At 36.6% G+C, this 17071-nt stretch overlaps 1 protein-coding gene across 4 annotated transcripts in view; it reads right to left on the bottom strand.

Moving 5' to 3' along the window:
- Window positions 1-17071, bottom strand: part of LOC129238791 (protein trapped in endoderm-1) — an 84040-nt gene that overhangs the window by 18918 nt on the left and 48051 nt on the right. For all 4 annotated transcript variants that reach the window (XM_054873975.1, XM_054873974.1, XM_054873976.1 and 1 more), the window contains 2 exons: window positions 10129-10229; window positions 783-885 (listed from right to left, as the gene is read on the bottom strand). In XM_054873975.1, the coding sequence (XP_054729950.1) occupies window positions 783-885; window positions 10129-10229 (204 nt within the window). The remainder of the gene's footprint in view (window positions 1-782; window positions 886-10128; window positions 10230-17071) is intronic.

Here is a 17071-nt window from a genome sequence, read left to right as displayed (position 1 = left end):
AAACTATTTACGCAAAGCTGAATTCAAAAAGAAGCTCGATATTTGAGTGCCACACCAATTAACACCAAAAACAAAGATGGATCGATTTTCCATCTACACATAAGACAATATTGCGCGAAAACTATCGTGGTCAAAGCGTGGTAAAGCAGCTCTAACAGTGGCCAAACCAGGACTAACGGCCAGGAAGGTTCTACTGTGTATTTGGTGGGACTTGAAAGGAATCATTTATTCTGAGTTGCTTTCATATGGCCAAACGCTAAGTTCAGATCTCTACTTTCATCAACTGGACCGGTTGACCAGAATTGGAAAACAGAAGAGGTGAAAAGAGGTGAAGAGGTTAAAAACTCCAGGAGCTTGGTTGGGAAGTTTTAATGCATCCACCATGAACTCCGGACCTGGCAACAAGCGACTACCACCTTTTCCTCTCATTGCATGCCTGAGTGCTAAGAAATTGGTATCAAGAGAAGAAAATCGATTACTAAAGTGTTTATCAATAAGGACTAAGACATCTATGAGACGGGTATTAGGAAGTTACCTTTAAAACGGGAACAAATTATACAACAATATGAAACATTTTAAATAAAGTTTTGAATTTTAGGCAATAATAATGGATTTATTTTCCCCAAACTAATATTACGATTTCATGACATTATAACATTTTATGTTACTTGAGAACCCCTAATATACACGTATCTCAATATAGGTATTTAGTTTTTTAATTGACATTAGATTTCAATTGGTGAGGTACAATGATTCAATTTAAAATAAAAAAAATAACTTACGAGCATTAAAAATGACGCTGACCAGATAAATACAAGTTGTAGTAAGATATAACTCCGTTTATATATTTGCACGTATAACAAATGGCAGGCAATCAGAATGTATCTGAAAGAAAAATAATATAACAATTACATTATAATTTACAAATATAAAAAGGGAAAATCCTTTGTAACACCAATTATTTAAATTTTAAATTCTTACCCAACATTTTTCTTTTATGCCCAGGTAAACAACAATTTTATAAGGCTATCAAAGTAAAGACTATTAGTGTAAAACTACAAATACAACCTTGATTTATTAAATATTAAGTGTGCTACCCTGTAAACATAGATTTATAAGTGCAACTCTACATATCCCGTGAGCAGAAATCAAAACTAATCTTTATTAAAAATGAATAAAGGCAAAAATAACGGAGGAAGTGGCCTACATAAATTTCACAAAAGCTAGACAAAAAAATATTTTAAATGCTATGGAAACCATATCCATATCTCAAGTATATAAACAATATGTGCAAGCTGTGAATAATGCGCACCACAGGACCCGGGGTCACTAGGTACCTAGCCTCTTACATCGAGACCGCAGTGCGCGATGAGGAATCACATCTTACAAGAGGTAACAGTGTCTCTCCGAGAACACCGTCGATCTAGACTCTAATACACCCTTCCTCGTAAGAACAGTTTCTATTTATGACAGTTAGTGAGGTAGATGTCCTGAAAGCTTTATCCAAAATAAAGTCTAATGCTGTAGGCGATGATGGCATCTCGCTAAAACTCGTCCGTATAGTCATCCAATATATATAATATTAGGATCCCTTACCCATATAATAAACCATTGCTTGACTAGTTCATGTTTCTCAGCAGTATGGTAAAAGGCTATAGTTTTCCCAGTCGCAAAAAAGACAAATGCTATTTATGCTGTTGACTATACACCTATCAGCATACTGCCCACATTTTTCCAAAGTTTGCGAAAACTTGATGGCCACGCAAATTTCATCATTTGTACAGAACAATCGACTACTCTCTCCACTACAATCTGGCTTCAAACAAAGTCACAGTTGCCCCACAACAATGGTTAAAATACTGGACGATATTAGAATTAGTTTTGACAACGGAGACTTGACTCTACTTTGTTTACTTGACTTTTCTAAAGTATTTGACTCAGTGAATTACAAATTGTTATGTTTGAAGTAGGGGTGGGATTATTTTCGAATAATATTCGAATAAACATTATTCGAATAAAACGAATAACACTATTCGTTTCAAATAATTCGAATAGTTCTTTATTCGAATACCTTACTATTCGAATACCTCACTATTCGAATAGTTTACTATTCGAATACCTCACTATTCGAATACCTTACTATTCGAATACCTTACTATTCGAATACCTCACTATTCGAATACCTTACTATTCGAATACCTCACTATTCGAATACCTTACTATTCGAATAACTCACTATTCGAATACCTCACTATTCGAATACTTTACTATTCGAATACCTCACTATTCGAATACCTTACTATTCGAATACCTCACTATATATTCATTTATATCAGGGAGAAAATGCTTTTAAAAATATAAAAATTACATTGGCCCTTCTCATGGTGCTAATCAGTTTTTCTCGAATTTTGAACATTGTGATTTTTTGATTTGACCGCTTCATGTTTCAATTAGCTAATATGATAAGATTTCTTTGGTATTGTTCTTGATAAAACATCGACAGGTATACATACTTATATGTATGTGCATAACTAAATGTGCATAAAAACATCAGAGCGTTTCTAAAAAAATATTTGGTTTTCCCTCGTAACAATTCTTGTGTTTAGACGCCTTAATATTAATATTAGGGTGGCCCGCACCGCACTTTTCAATTTCCCATATAAATTCTATGGAGAAATATGATTTCACATTTTCTATGTCCGCATCGGTTTTAACATTCTCGGTAACGGATCGAAATAATGGTTTTCTCTCAAACGATAAATATGGAGCCTTAAAATCTTCTTTTGCTTAATCTACAGATTTAGAAGTTATTCAAGGCCAATAATAGGATAGAATTATATATGTACTTATTTATGTACACATGCAGATTGCTTTGAAATTGGATTGATGCGCAAATGCATGTGTGTATGTATCTATGTATGTATGTAATTTCAAAAAATTACGCAATAGAAGAAATTAAATAGAAATATCACTTACTTTTTGTTGCTAATGTGTGTACAACAGATACATGACAACAACAACAGATACATACATGACATATGTATGTATATGTACATGTACCTACCCTGCTGAGTGGTCAATAGTAGGTAGATATTTCTTTGTATATTTAGTTATAAGACACTATTTGTGATAAATAATTATCATAGTAAATGGTTTTTGAAGTATTTATGTACGTATGCTTTTGCTAACGCTCTTCCTTTTAAAGTAAACATTTTTTTTTAATTCGATAATAAAATATATATTTTTTATTTCTCTTAAAAAGAAGTCTGAAATAGATTACGTATTTCAGTGTCACATGCAGTTTATTGCCTGAAATGTCCATATACATACATATATAATTCTCATCGCCAGTTACCTAAGCGTATGCATGGTCGTAGGACTGTCTGCACTCGTTTATCGGGCTTAGGTCAGTCAGTAGCAGGTAGAGTATATGGGTATATGTATGTATGTGCATATAATAGTACTGCGAAAAGCAAAAAACCTAAAAGAAAATAATTTCATGCCTCAAGCAAGAGTAGTCCGCTAATCTAAGTAAATATTTACCAAAATATGAAACAAAAACAAAGCGCCGACACAATAAAAAGTAGGTAGTATTTTCATTTAACACGTTCCCTGTACGCTTAGCCACATATGGTTCAGTAAACGTGCGCCTGATAAGCACTGATACGTTCCTGAGCCATATGTGTGTCAGCATAGAAAAAGTTCCCTGAACCACATGTGTTTCATGAACATGCAGAAGCAAAAATGGACCATATGTGTTTCAGGTAGAAATACCCTGCATCCGTTTTTTTTGTTTAGTTATTATTATTACTAAAGCTATCCTATGACTACAAAAAAACAAATTTTTCAAAAAACCCTGTTGGACTTGACGGTCAATTTTGCATTTTTGTATTGGGACAGGGAACGTGTTAATATAAGCCTTTGCGTGGTTTTTGAATTTGCATACATAGGTACATGCACTTGTACAGAAACCGATTAGTAGTCCGCTTATCTAAGTAAATATTTACCAAAAATATTCGAATAGTGAAGTATTCAAATAGTAAGGTATTCGAATAGTGAGGTATTCGAATAGTAAGGTATTCGAATAGTGAGGTATTCGAATAGTAAGGTATTCGAATAGTAAGGTATTCGAATAGTGAGGTATTCGAATAGTAAACTATTCGAATAGTGAGGTATTCGAATAGTAAGGTATTCGAATAATGAACTATTCGAATAGCATTATTCGAATAAACGAATAAAAAATTCGAATAAATATTATTCGAATTACGAATATCTCTCGAATAAAAGATTTTATTATTCGAATAATTTTTATTCGAATAGTCCCACCCCTAGTTTGAAGCTTAAACACTAATTCGGCTTCAAAGACAGGGCGGTGAAGCTCATGGCCAGCTACCTTGGTGACAGAACGCAGAAGGTCAAGACCAGTAACTTAACATCTCAGTTTAGATACGTACACACTTTTATTCAGTCTTTTTGTCAATGATGTTTTACCGTTTGTCAGTATGTGAATGTTCATGCGTATGCGATGATATACAATTGTACCTGTCCAGTCGTATTGGTCTCGTTGAAGATTTATGTTTAAAAATTAACAGTGATTTGTCTGCTATTTCTGTTTGGGCTAATGATAATTCTCTATGATTAAACGCGCCAAAGTCATATGTCTTACCTATATGTAATAGTGTTGTGCATGTTGACAATATCCCTAAATTGTGGATAGGTACAAGTTCCCTTACCTTTATGGATAAGGTAAAAAATTTGGGGTTTATTCTTAATACCAACTTACCTGTGCTGACCATATAAATAGGGTTGAGGGGAATATTTATGCTACATTGGGTAAACTGAGAGTCTCTGCAACATTCACGCCAGAGAAAACGAGGCGCAAATTAATTATCCAGCTAATTATGCCTCTCATTACCTACTCTGAGGTAGTATACAGCAAACTCGACTAAGAGGTCAGTCTGTGTTAAATGCGCTGGAGAACACAAAACAAGTGACTGCAAACTAAGTATGGACAACAACAACACTAAATGTGCCCTATGTGGAGGAAATCACACTGCAAAGAATGTATGGTGTGCAAAACACTAAGAATTCAACGCTTTCCAGCGCTGGGACCAAAAACGTTGACCACAAACAATATAGAGGACGACATGCAACCATTCACACAATCCACAAAAGACAAGCCATCGCAACTATTAACCGTGACACCTAACTTAACATTTGCCCCAGCAGCAGCTTTAAACGCCACACAACACCAGACACCACCTGAACTCACAACAACAAATAACGAAGTCCACGAAATTAAAAATATGATAAAACAACTAATAGCACAAATGTCGAACATGATGTCCATAATCACACTCCTTGTTACAAAACTAAATGAACAAACAAAATAAATTAAAAATCGCACTATGGAACGCAAACGGCCTATGTTAGCATATTCACGAACTCAAATCTTTTTTAATGGACTACGAAATAGAATAGCCGAAACTCACTTGACAAGTAAAAGCTATGTCAAAATTCCTGACTATAAATTATTTCACACCAATCATCTAGGCAACAAACCGTATAGTCGCGCAGACGTAATTATACGACAAACCATCAAATGCATCGAAATGAACGCCTACAAAAAGACAACATTCAAGCTACGATTCAAATTGAAGATCAATCCGGATTCTTAAAAATATCCAGCACCTACTGCCCGCCGAAGTACAACAACATGTCTACCCAATATCTTGACTACCTGAGAACTCTTGGCAGCCGGTTTATTGCCGGAGACGACTACAATGCAAAAAAGCATGGGGATCAAGGATGGCAAATAAAAAAGGCAACGAATTACTGGACGCGATTAAAACAAACAAAAGCGATCATATAAGCGCTGGTGAGCCCACCTAGTGGCCCACTGACATGAAAAAGAAGCCAGACCTGATTGACTTCTATATCTGTAAAAACGTAAACCGATACTACTTAACAATAGAATCAAACTACGATCTATCATCCGACCACTAACCAATATTACTGACATTTCTCACCACACCTGACATCGAAATAAACCACGGAAAACCATATAATAAAAACACCGACTGGAATGCTTTCCGTGAAATACTACGACATGCTCTTAACCACAATGTTCCACTTAAAAATGAAAAGCAGATCGGTAGTGCCATTGCACACTTTGCAGACTACATTATGGATGCGGTATCTAAGTCGACGACGTTAATCAGGACTAAAAATAAGAAGAATGACATCCTTCCATGGAAAGTTTCAGAAATAATAGCATTGCCGAAACCAAATAAAGACGCCAGTAAACCATTATCACATAGACCTATAAGCCTCTAACCAATTCTCTCAAAACTATTTGAAAACTAGATCCATGATCGTCTTGACTCCATCATACAAGCGAAAAACATAACTCCCTCCCTTCAGTTTGGATTCCGGCATAAACATTCGACCATTCAACAAGTACAACGAGTAACTAACAAAATCATAAATGAAATTGACAAGAAAAACTACTGTGTCGCAACTTATCTCGGCGTAGCGAAGGCTTTTGACACCGTATGACAACCAGGACTACTATATAAGTTAAAATATTCCCACTTGGCTAGTATCTATTACTGCGAAGTTACCTAAGCGCCGGTCGCCGGTCCATGTTAAACATCAGGACGAATGCTCGGAGGTACTAAAAATGGATGCCGGAGTACCACAAGCCAGCGTATTAGGACCATTGTTGTATATAATTTACACATATGACATTCCCTATCTAAATGACGACAGCATAATTGCTACCTTCGCCGGCGATACAGTATTAATTACGTCTGATAGGAATATAAATGTCGCTTCATCGAAGTTACAAAATCAAATTGATACAATCCAAGTAAACGCCGACAAAGCGGTCCTACTAATATATACCAAAAGCAAACATGACCATCGTACGCTAACAATTAGTAGCACAGTCATCACTCAAAACGCAAAAGCTAAATACCTGGGCATGATCATTGACGGAAAACAGACCTGGAAGTATCATACATAGTCCTTCAAAAAAAGGAACGACTTCAATCAAAAATCTGAAGGACTATCGTAAATGCACCTTGGTATATAACATATGAAGACTTATAGCGCGACCTAAAAATTGATCCAATAAAATACGTAATCCAGAAATACAGCACGAAACACACACAAAAATTACTAACCCATTCGAACAAAGAGGTACAAAAAATACCGCACATGGGGGTGTCGCAGAAATTAAGACTAAAGTGAATCACACCAACAGCATTAGCAGATACAAAAACTATTTTGACAAACTAAAACTAAGAATATTACTGTTGCTAATATATTAAATGTAAGCTATATAACTATTCATTGAAAAATGTTATTTAAGTGCTGATTTCAAGTAACAATTAATTAATTTCAAGCTATAAAAATTACTAAGTGTCCATGGACAGATGTAATAAAAAAATTGGGATGTAAAAAAAAATATTTTTAGGAGGAGACGCAGAGGAAAAATTAAAACTAAAGCCCCCCGGAGCTATGCATCAGGCACGCTATATGACGAAACCGATATATTCTTTAAAAATAATGTAGAATGACTGCGAAGGACAAAAAGACTCTACAAGATGTTTGCTTATTTTATTTGTCGTGATGTTATATGTTAAAGCTTGGCTCGAATGCAAAGTGGTGACCAAAACATTTTGAAAAAATACGAAAAAGTTGACGCAGCAATTTCTAAAGCTTCTATAAGCAAGGTTAGTCATCACTTATGGTATTTATGTGAAGATACAGTCACTCTATCAGTGTTGGATGATGAAGTTGATAACCAAACTAAAAAGAAAATGATTCCCAACTTTAACAGGGAAAAGACCTCAGATTTTAGCAAACGCTATAACCCGTCGAAGGAAGAACTTACTTCAAAGTTGTTCGGTAAGTTAAATTGACATTTCTAAACCTTTTGTGGAGTTTTTTTTTTGCTTTAATTCACCTAATTTATTGCATTTATAGTAATGAAATTCTATATTTCAGCATCTTATAGCATTAGTAAAAAATGTATAGGGTATGCATTTCGAAATTAGATATTTTTTTTTTAAACAGTGTATCCTCGGCGGGCTCTATTCGAAGCTCTATCGAGAGCCTGTTGCTGGGTGAAAATGAGCTTGACTCAGTGGAACCAGTGAAAGATATGGAAGTGCAGGTAACCCCTGCTAATCCTGTAGCTGATAATGGGGAGGCTGGACTACTTCATTTACGTCTCAGTACTCGGACGCTTTCTTCTATGGACGGAAGTAATATGGTTAAATCGAATGCTAATTTGGGTCCAAAGGGAGAGCGGTGTTAGATGAGTAGGTTTGATGGGGCATGCGAAAAAGTAGTAAGTAAGGTGCCTTCACGTGGAGTTTAACCTTCTACAGTAAACAGAACGTAATTGTGCCAATTCTACGCGGGTTTCTCGGGGTAGCTGGACCCCTCCATCTTCTATGGGTGGTGGTTGGATTTCGATCCCTACTCTGGTTAAGAAGGAGGTAAATGCCTCTCGATAAATGTCGCTAATTGTCTGTCTAAACACTTTTCGGTCCATTAGTGCTCGATTTGTTTTGTCCTGGATTTCGTCGGAGTACTTGAAGATATGTCTTCTGACTCGCCTTGGAGGAGGTTCAGGCTCTAGCAAAACCCCTGCAGGGGTGATTCCTTCGGTAGCACTCTAGAAGAAACTGATTGCTGAGCATTGCTATTTGACTGGGAGCAGTAGGGACATTATGAAGCTGTTGATGGGAGACATCAAGAGGCATTCCGCCGCTGTCGAAATAGCAACATTTTGGCATGTCTGAAGCTTTGCCCACTGCGTGGCACCGGTTCCAGGCGACCAAACAGATGCAGTGTAGTTTAGAACCAGCCGGACAATTGCAGTGAAAAAGCGGGAAATGTAATTGCACGACGCCAATATCGAATAATCGCAGTGTAGGAGATTCCCTCTGGTGGCTGTGAACTTCGATTGAAAAGAGTGAAAAGACACCACCCTCTTTTTAGAGATTTGGTCTCCAAAGATTACTGATGAGTGGCGATCACTCAGATAATTTGCGATCGACTGTATAATGGCATATAGTAGCGTGGAATGGCTGACTGTGGCGAAAACTTTCTTCAGGTGCACCGCTACTAAGACAGTCCTCTCGCAGGGGCGGTATAGTTAAGCCCGCGGTTTATCCGAATATTTATAGCGGTTAGAGCTGTGGTGGTACTCTTCCGAAGACATGCTGATGTGAGACTGGAGTCAGATGTTTCGTGTAGGGTGGGAGTAGGAGCGCTTCGAGAGTCTTCACTACTGGAGAAAGGAGAGTTATTGGATGATAAGATACCCCCAGGATTCAGTAGTGGGACCATTCTCTTCTCCTCTTGTCAGGAATTATGAGAGTGGCCATAGACATATTGTGAGGTACTCTACTCCCAATGGACTCAGGTTTTTCAGCATCAACATGTTAAGTCTGTCAATGGCTTACGACGAAGTGCAACCCTTGAAGGTGATAGCCACCTTGTGGTTATGGAATGCCCAAAATGTAAAACAGCATTCGGAAATAAATATATATATATAATTGGCGCGTACACCCTTTTTGGGTGTTTAGCCGAGCTCCTCCTCCTATTTGTGTGGTGCGTCTTGATGTTATTCCACAAATGGAGGGACCTACAGTTTCAAGTCGACTCCGAACGGCAGATATTTTTTATGAGGAGCTTTTTCATTGCAGAAATACACTCGGAGTTTTGCCATTGCCTGCCGAGGGGCGACTGCTATTAGAAATCACTTTTTCTTCATTTTGGTCTTTCACCAAGATTCGAAACTACGATCTCTCTGAACTCCGATTTTTAGTCACGCACCAACCCATTCGGCTACGGCGGCATTCGGAAATACTTTAAGAAAATTAACACAAATGGCGTATAACGTACTTCCTCCCATATTCGCACAAAACTACAACGAGATGCTGAAAAAGGGTCATTCTTTGAATTGATATATATATTGTTATAAATGTAATATATCTAAAAAGTATACATTTAATAAATATTAACAATAAATGTAATACGTCTTGAAATTTTGAATTAGTGTAGATTTTTAGCTAACCCCCACATGATAAAACATTATAACACTCTTACCTATTCAATGTGATTCCAACCATGCTTAAAAGGGATACAGCAACGTTGCCATAAAATATTATTGGAAATATTTTACAAAGCGTTTCTCCAAAAGTCCACTTCTAAAAAAGGAAAATAACATTTAATAATATTTTCAACACGAAATATGTATCTATGTATAATAAAAACGGCCGTAGCCGAATGGGTTGGTGCGTGACTACTATTCGGAATTCATTGAGAACGTAGATTCGAATCTCGGTGAAATACCACAAAAAAAAGGAAGAAAAAAAGTTGTTTCTAATAGCGGTCGGCCCTTGCCGCAATGGTAAACCTCCAAGTGTATTTCTGCCATGAAAAAGCTCCTCATAAAAAATATCTACCGTTCGGAGTCGGCTTGAAATTGTAAGCCCCTCCATTTGTGGAAAAAAAGTCATGCTTAGTGTCATGATATGATATGACACGAACAAGCGCGATTTTAAAAACCCTGTTCTCATACGGATATGACGCAATTTTAGGTCCAATTTGTAGATTTTACGCACAAACTGACTAGAACTACGAACAAATATGTATGTACATATGTATATACACGAAGTTAAGTTGGATGTCTGATCAGTCTTCTCTGTTATAGTTTATATTGGGTTGGAGGATGATTCCATATACAGTTGGTAACAGAAGTAAGTATACACCGGACACGTTTTCAATTTTCCCCCAATCGATTCCTTAAAACAACCTAAGTTATAACAAAATTGTGTTTTATTTACATAAATGAAATAAAAAAATTATATTTAATCCAAACAACAACAAAATTTTAAAAAGGAACAAAATTAAAGCTTTTTATACTAAACTTTATAAAAATTCATGTCTCAAAAGTAAGTATACAGTTCATCAAATTATTAATTTGTGAAATCAAGAACATAATTAAAATCAAATCCTAGTATTTGGCAGGATAACCATTAGATTTTACAATCGCTTTAAGTCGTGATGGCATTAATTTCACCAAGTTTTCAGTTACAGCTGGTGGTATTTTATTCCATTCCTCTTGAAGGAGGTTTTTCAGTTGCCGTTTTAAATGTTCCCATAAATGTTCGATTGCGTTGGTATCCGGGGTCTGTGGCGGTGTTTCAGCTGTTTTCGCACATTGTATAACAGCCACTCTCGTACAATGTTGGATGTGTGCTTGGGGTCATTTTCCTGCTAGAAGATAAAGGTTCCTCCAAGGCCCAATTTTGTAGCGCTTTCTTTTAAAATGTTTTTCAAAATATTTAAATAACCATATCGGTCCATAATATTTTCGATAAATACCAAGTTTCTAACCCCGTTCGTAGCCATACATCCCCAAACCATCACAGGGGGCTCTGCTTCACAGTGCCGGTCATATTGTTTGGATCCAATTCCACGTTAACTTTTCTCCAAACTTATTCACGGCCATCAGATCCTCAGATCCACAAATACTGAACTCACACTCATCAGAAAATATGACTTGATTCCAAAACGTTTGGTCATATTTTTCCTGATCTATTTCCCATTCGCGATATTTTTCATAAGGGATAAAAATCGATTTTTTTTTTTTGCATGTTATTGAAGTAAAACATTTCAAAAATACCGTGTTAAAATTTTAAGTCAATCCGAGCAAAACTTTTTAAGTTATAGAGGATAAAGCCGAGCCGCCTCAAACATCTGCCGAGACGCAGCAGTTGCGCGCGTAGTCCGTTACAAACTTTAAACGCGGTTTTCTCGAACCTTTTTTTTAAAGTGCGTAGTCATTGGCATTTGAAAACTACTCAACCGATCCTTTTGAACTTTTGCACACATATTTTACATACAAAAAACCTCCCCCAACGTTTTTTTTTCGCCATTTTTTTTATATTAAGGTGGTTTTACGCCTACAAAAGGGCGGCATTTTTTCGTCAAAAATCACTTTTTACTTCAAACGACTACCAAATGGCTGAAAATGAAAATAAATCGTCAAAATAAACGTTGGGGGGAAGTTTAACTCATACTTTAACTAAATTATTCGATTTTTTTTATTTCAGATGATTCTACGCTGAGATATGCTGACTACTGCAAAATGTATTTTTGAAAAGACGTCTACGTAAATGTGCTCTCATTCGCTCATTTTGCAATATTTTTACATGAAAATTTTATCAGATATTCTTGAAATGTTACTTTATAATATGCATAAAATTAATAAACTGACTTGAACCGTTTCGCTACAATAAATTCATGAAAAAAGTGTTTTTTTTTAGCGTTTATCCCTTACCGCCCCCCCCCCATAAGTTGAATGTTACTTTGGCTGGAGCACCCCCATAACTGTGCGGCGTAGGACCATATAAGCTTCAAAATTTTATTTTATTTTATTATTGGTGGATAGTGCTGATTTCTTGCCCATTAGCCAATACATATTTATGTATATACTTTAATTTCATTTCTTTTTTTTTATATGGGCGTTCCATCTTTGCTTAGCGTCTAAAGTCATAACCAGGAATTGTGCAGTATTTGAGTAGGGCATTTATGTACCGTATATATATTATATTGGAACATATTTGATTTTGTTTTGGGGAAAGTTTATATGCACAGACTTGTTTTCGCTTAATGTAATATGCTATTTATTGGTCCCGTCGTATATTTCATTTATATAATAAATGGTCAGGTACGATTGATTATGGAAGCCCTGCCTTTTTGAGGCATAAATGTGAGTCTTCCTTTTTACTCTACGATCGAACAAATACGAACGCAGGATAATTAAGTACTACTTGGGTAGTAGCGCATTTATATTTTTTAATAGCCCATAGAGGCATACTTTGTCGAACGCCTTAGAGACTTCAAGGAGTACCGTTTTTCTTTCTTCCAAAGCTTTTTCAATTATTCGAATTATCCTATTCACTTGGTCAAAAGTTGAATGCTTAGTGCGAAATCCACCATTTTCGATGGGATTGGAATAAATTAGATAGGTATGTATGATGTTAAGTCGTGGTTTGTCTGGCTTTGTAAACATAATGGCTTCCGCTGTTTTCCAATATATTGAAAAATATTTTAGTTTAAATGTGGAGTTGATGATATTCACCAATATAACTATTATTTTATTCGGTAGCTGATTCAGTATTTCAGCAGTAATAAGGCAATTTTTTATAGTTAGTTTTGCAATTTCTTCTATTATTTCGTCATGTGTTACGGGAGGAATTTAAGTACTATCATTACAATCGCCGTCGTGTTCCATATCAGGAGCCTTTACTGATTCATGTGGTTTGAACATGTCCTCGAGGTAGTTTGTGTGGATATCTGCCTTTTGTTTATTTGTTTTTTCTCACCTATTGGCTAGATTGGTGCGTTCTGCGAGGATGAATGTTTTGACTTTTTTGTACATTTCCATAGTGATTAATTAGTCTTTCGCTCATTTGTTAATTCTTATAGGTATTTTTTAACTGAACTATTCTTGTACGCTTTAATTTCGTCGATTTTTTTATTTCCTTGGTATACTTGTGACCTGAGACGTTTTTCTTTATGATAGGTATATAGAACTAGGTGGCACAACTATTGTGGTTTTTAGAAACAAAGGCAAGTATGCGCGTATTTCTACCATCGTCCCATGTGGTGCTACGGACAATTTCATAGATGACATTGAGCGTGCTGTGTATGATGGTTGAAATACCTAGTTAAGTGTTTGACATGTGACGGTCATTATGTGCCTAGTTCTGCTTTCACTGAAATCAATTTGGCTTCCGAACTGGCTCTTCACGTCGATACCTTATCCGGTGTAGAACAATATGCTGTACGTAGATGCATGCGCAACACCTACATGAGCAAGTCCTCGCGCTTCACGTCTACAATTACACGTAAGTTGCAGTGATATATTTATAAATTAACATTTTTTAAGATTTTTGGTTTACAGGTTTTTGATTTCTGCCCGAATTGTCGCAATTACAGGGTTTGATTGAAAATTAATGAGCCTGATTTTTTTTAAAGCAGTTTTATTAAACCTTTTGGCTTATACAACTAATATTCTTCAAACCAGGACCCTTGAGCATCAATACAGCGCTGGTAGCGGTCCTTCCACTGCAGGAAACATTTTTTAAACTCATCCGCCGGAATCGCGTTCAATTCGACTGTCACAGTTTTTTAGATCGCCTCGATGGAGTCGAAACGCCTCTCTTTCAGCTTTCTTTTCAGGCGCGGGAACAAGAAGAAGTCCGGAGGGGACAGGTCTGGGCTGTAGTGAGGGTGGGGAAGCACCGGAATTCCCATCTTGGTCAATGCAGAGGTGCAGAGGAAGGCGGTGTGTGCCGGCGCATTGTCGTGATGAAGGGTCCAGATCGCTGTTCGTCTTCGACGTCCTCCCGGCCTTCCTTGAACGACTTGTGTCACCGTTTTACCTGGGCACTAGACAGAGATTGGTCCCCGTAAGCCTCCTTGAGTAGCCCAATGGTACTCCTTTTGTTTAGCTTTACGCAAAATTTGATCGAGTAACGTTGCTCCAACGATCGCTGCATTTTCGCCACTGCAAAATCCTAACACACTTTTAAAATAGCTTTCACGCGCGATTTTGACTGCACCGTTGTTGCCAGCGAACTGGCACCGGTTTCTAGTGGAAGGGGAAGGTACAACGATCATTTTCCACCACCAGCCGATTCGGTTGATCGCTTGGCAGACGCTCCGCGCGATCAATATATGAAATTTTTCGATGTATTAGTTTTAGATCATATGAATACATTTTTCTAACTCTTACTAATATTAGGGACGCCAAGTATAGTAAGGTAGACAATTTTTAAACAATAAACTAATAAATTTGTAATTTTTTCAATTTTAACTCTTCTAACTCCAATGTTTTTCTTATGTTTAGAAATGATCGACTGAACTTCTGTTTTCGCAATGTCTTTACGGTAACAAATGGATATACATATAATATATTGTTATGCTCGAAATGCGAAATTAAATTTTCTGTTTTATCTGATCCCTGTCGTTAACATATCATGGCAACCAAATCTGTATCAAATTCAATGGTTTAACAAGTTACTATCTCAATGCATATGAAGGATGCTAAAAGTCAGTATTTATTTCAGGAATAAAAGTTTGTAAAAACAGTTATGAAACGTACTTTTACGTTCGTACGATACTGAAATAAGCAAATTTGCAACACCTCGTAATGCAAAGGTTACTAAACATGGCTTTATATGCATTACAGTGAAATAATTTTCCAAATATTTTTGTTTACTAGCAGCATTTGCATTTTAATGTAATGAAAATACTGCTTTAGAGACTCCATTTTTTTACTTTTGTCTCGTTTCCCATCTAACTAATATTTGTTTTACAGCTGCGAACTAACTTAAAACACATACATAAGTAACATCACATATTTCTGCGTGCTCTTGTGTTAGATAAACATCGAAAATATTCTAAATAAATATTATATTTGCTTTGAAAAAAAAACAATAATTTTTCTGTTGTTTTGTTTTAATGTATAAGTAACAACTAGTATACTTATTTTTTATCTTATTATAGGACTAATTAGCTATTTTACGTACTTTTTTACTACCTTTAGGCAAAAAGGGGAAAACATTTTTCCCTCTTTCTCCATACTTCGTAAATGCAGCCCTAAAATAAGGGAGTGTCAAAGCGCCCTTGTCATTACTTACCTAACCTTCTATAATTGAATCATGATTAAGATCGGCTTATAAATTTTCCAATTTTTTTCAATACTTTTTCTGATAACTGATTTGTTCTTGTTGCTTACGCGCAGCGTAATAGAATTCTATAAACTGGCTTTAGTAGCCGATAATGAATGCTATTGGGAAGAGTATAATGGTCTAGGACGAACATACAAGAAAGAGGTGCGTAAAGCCAAAAGAGAGTCATGGAAAGACTTCTGTGGCAGTATAGAAAGCACAAACGATGCGGCTAGGCTCAGGAAACTGTTATCAAAACACCCGACTGTGTCCAACTTAATACGTAAGTCCAACGGAGACTGGACTGATACATTTGAAGAATCACTACAAGATCTAGTCAGTACGCATAGACTACTTAGGTCAGGAACCTGTTAGAAATAACGTAGTAAACATCACAAAAAACATTATTACAACGCAAAAATAGAGTAGACAATAAGTACAGTACAGAAGCAAGGGTTGTGTTTATACCGAAAGCAGGTAAAAGCAACCCCATCCCCTCAAGGGAATATAGGCCAATCAGTTTGACCTCATTCTGCCTGTAAACCTTTGAGAAAATCCTCGAAGCCCTCATTAGAGAAAATAGGATGTCAGACTTTATGTCTAGGGCACAACGAGTATATATATTACTAAAGGCAGATCCGCAGAGACTGTGCTACACTCACTAGTGTTAGTTATAGAGAAAGCTGTAGAGTACAAGGAATACGCTTTAGGAATATTTCTAGATATTAGTGGTGCATTAAACAATGTGTCGAGGGAAGCCATTCTAAGGGGCTTAGATACAACAAATACACAATCCGCTGTTTATTCATGGATAAAGAACCCTATATATATATATATAATTGGCGCGTACACCCTTATTGGGTGTTTGGCCGAGCTCCTCCTCCTATTTGAGGCGTGCGTTTTGATGTTGTTCCACAAATGGAGGGACCAGTTTTAAGCCGACTCCGACCGGCAGATATTTTTATGAAGAGCAGAACTACACTCGGAGGTTTGCCATTACCTGCCGAGAGGCGACCGCTATTAGAAAAATGTGTTTCTTAATTTTGGTGTTTCACCGAGATTCGAACCTACGTTCTCTCTGTGAATTCCGAATGGTAGTCACGCACCAACCCATTCGGCTACGGCGGCAGCCTTGTACTAGAAGGTACAAGATCCCGAATTGGCACCCGCCGGAGCTAAACGGCGTAGAACTGACTCTTAAAGAAAACGCTAAATAATTTGGGGTAATTTTGGATAGAAAATTATCATGGAAGCACAATATATTGGAGAGGAATAAAAGGCCAGTAATGCACTATATGCATGTA

This window comes from Anastrepha obliqua, chromosome 2 (genome assembly GCF_027943255.1).
Source record: "Anastrepha obliqua isolate idAnaObli1 chromosome 2, idAnaObli1_1.0, whole genome shotgun sequence".
Taxonomy (NCBI): Eukaryota; Metazoa; Arthropoda; class Insecta; order Diptera; family Tephritidae; genus Anastrepha; species Anastrepha obliqua.
Note: the sequence above shows the minus strand (reverse complement) of the source record. Positions and strands in the feature narration are given on the sequence as shown.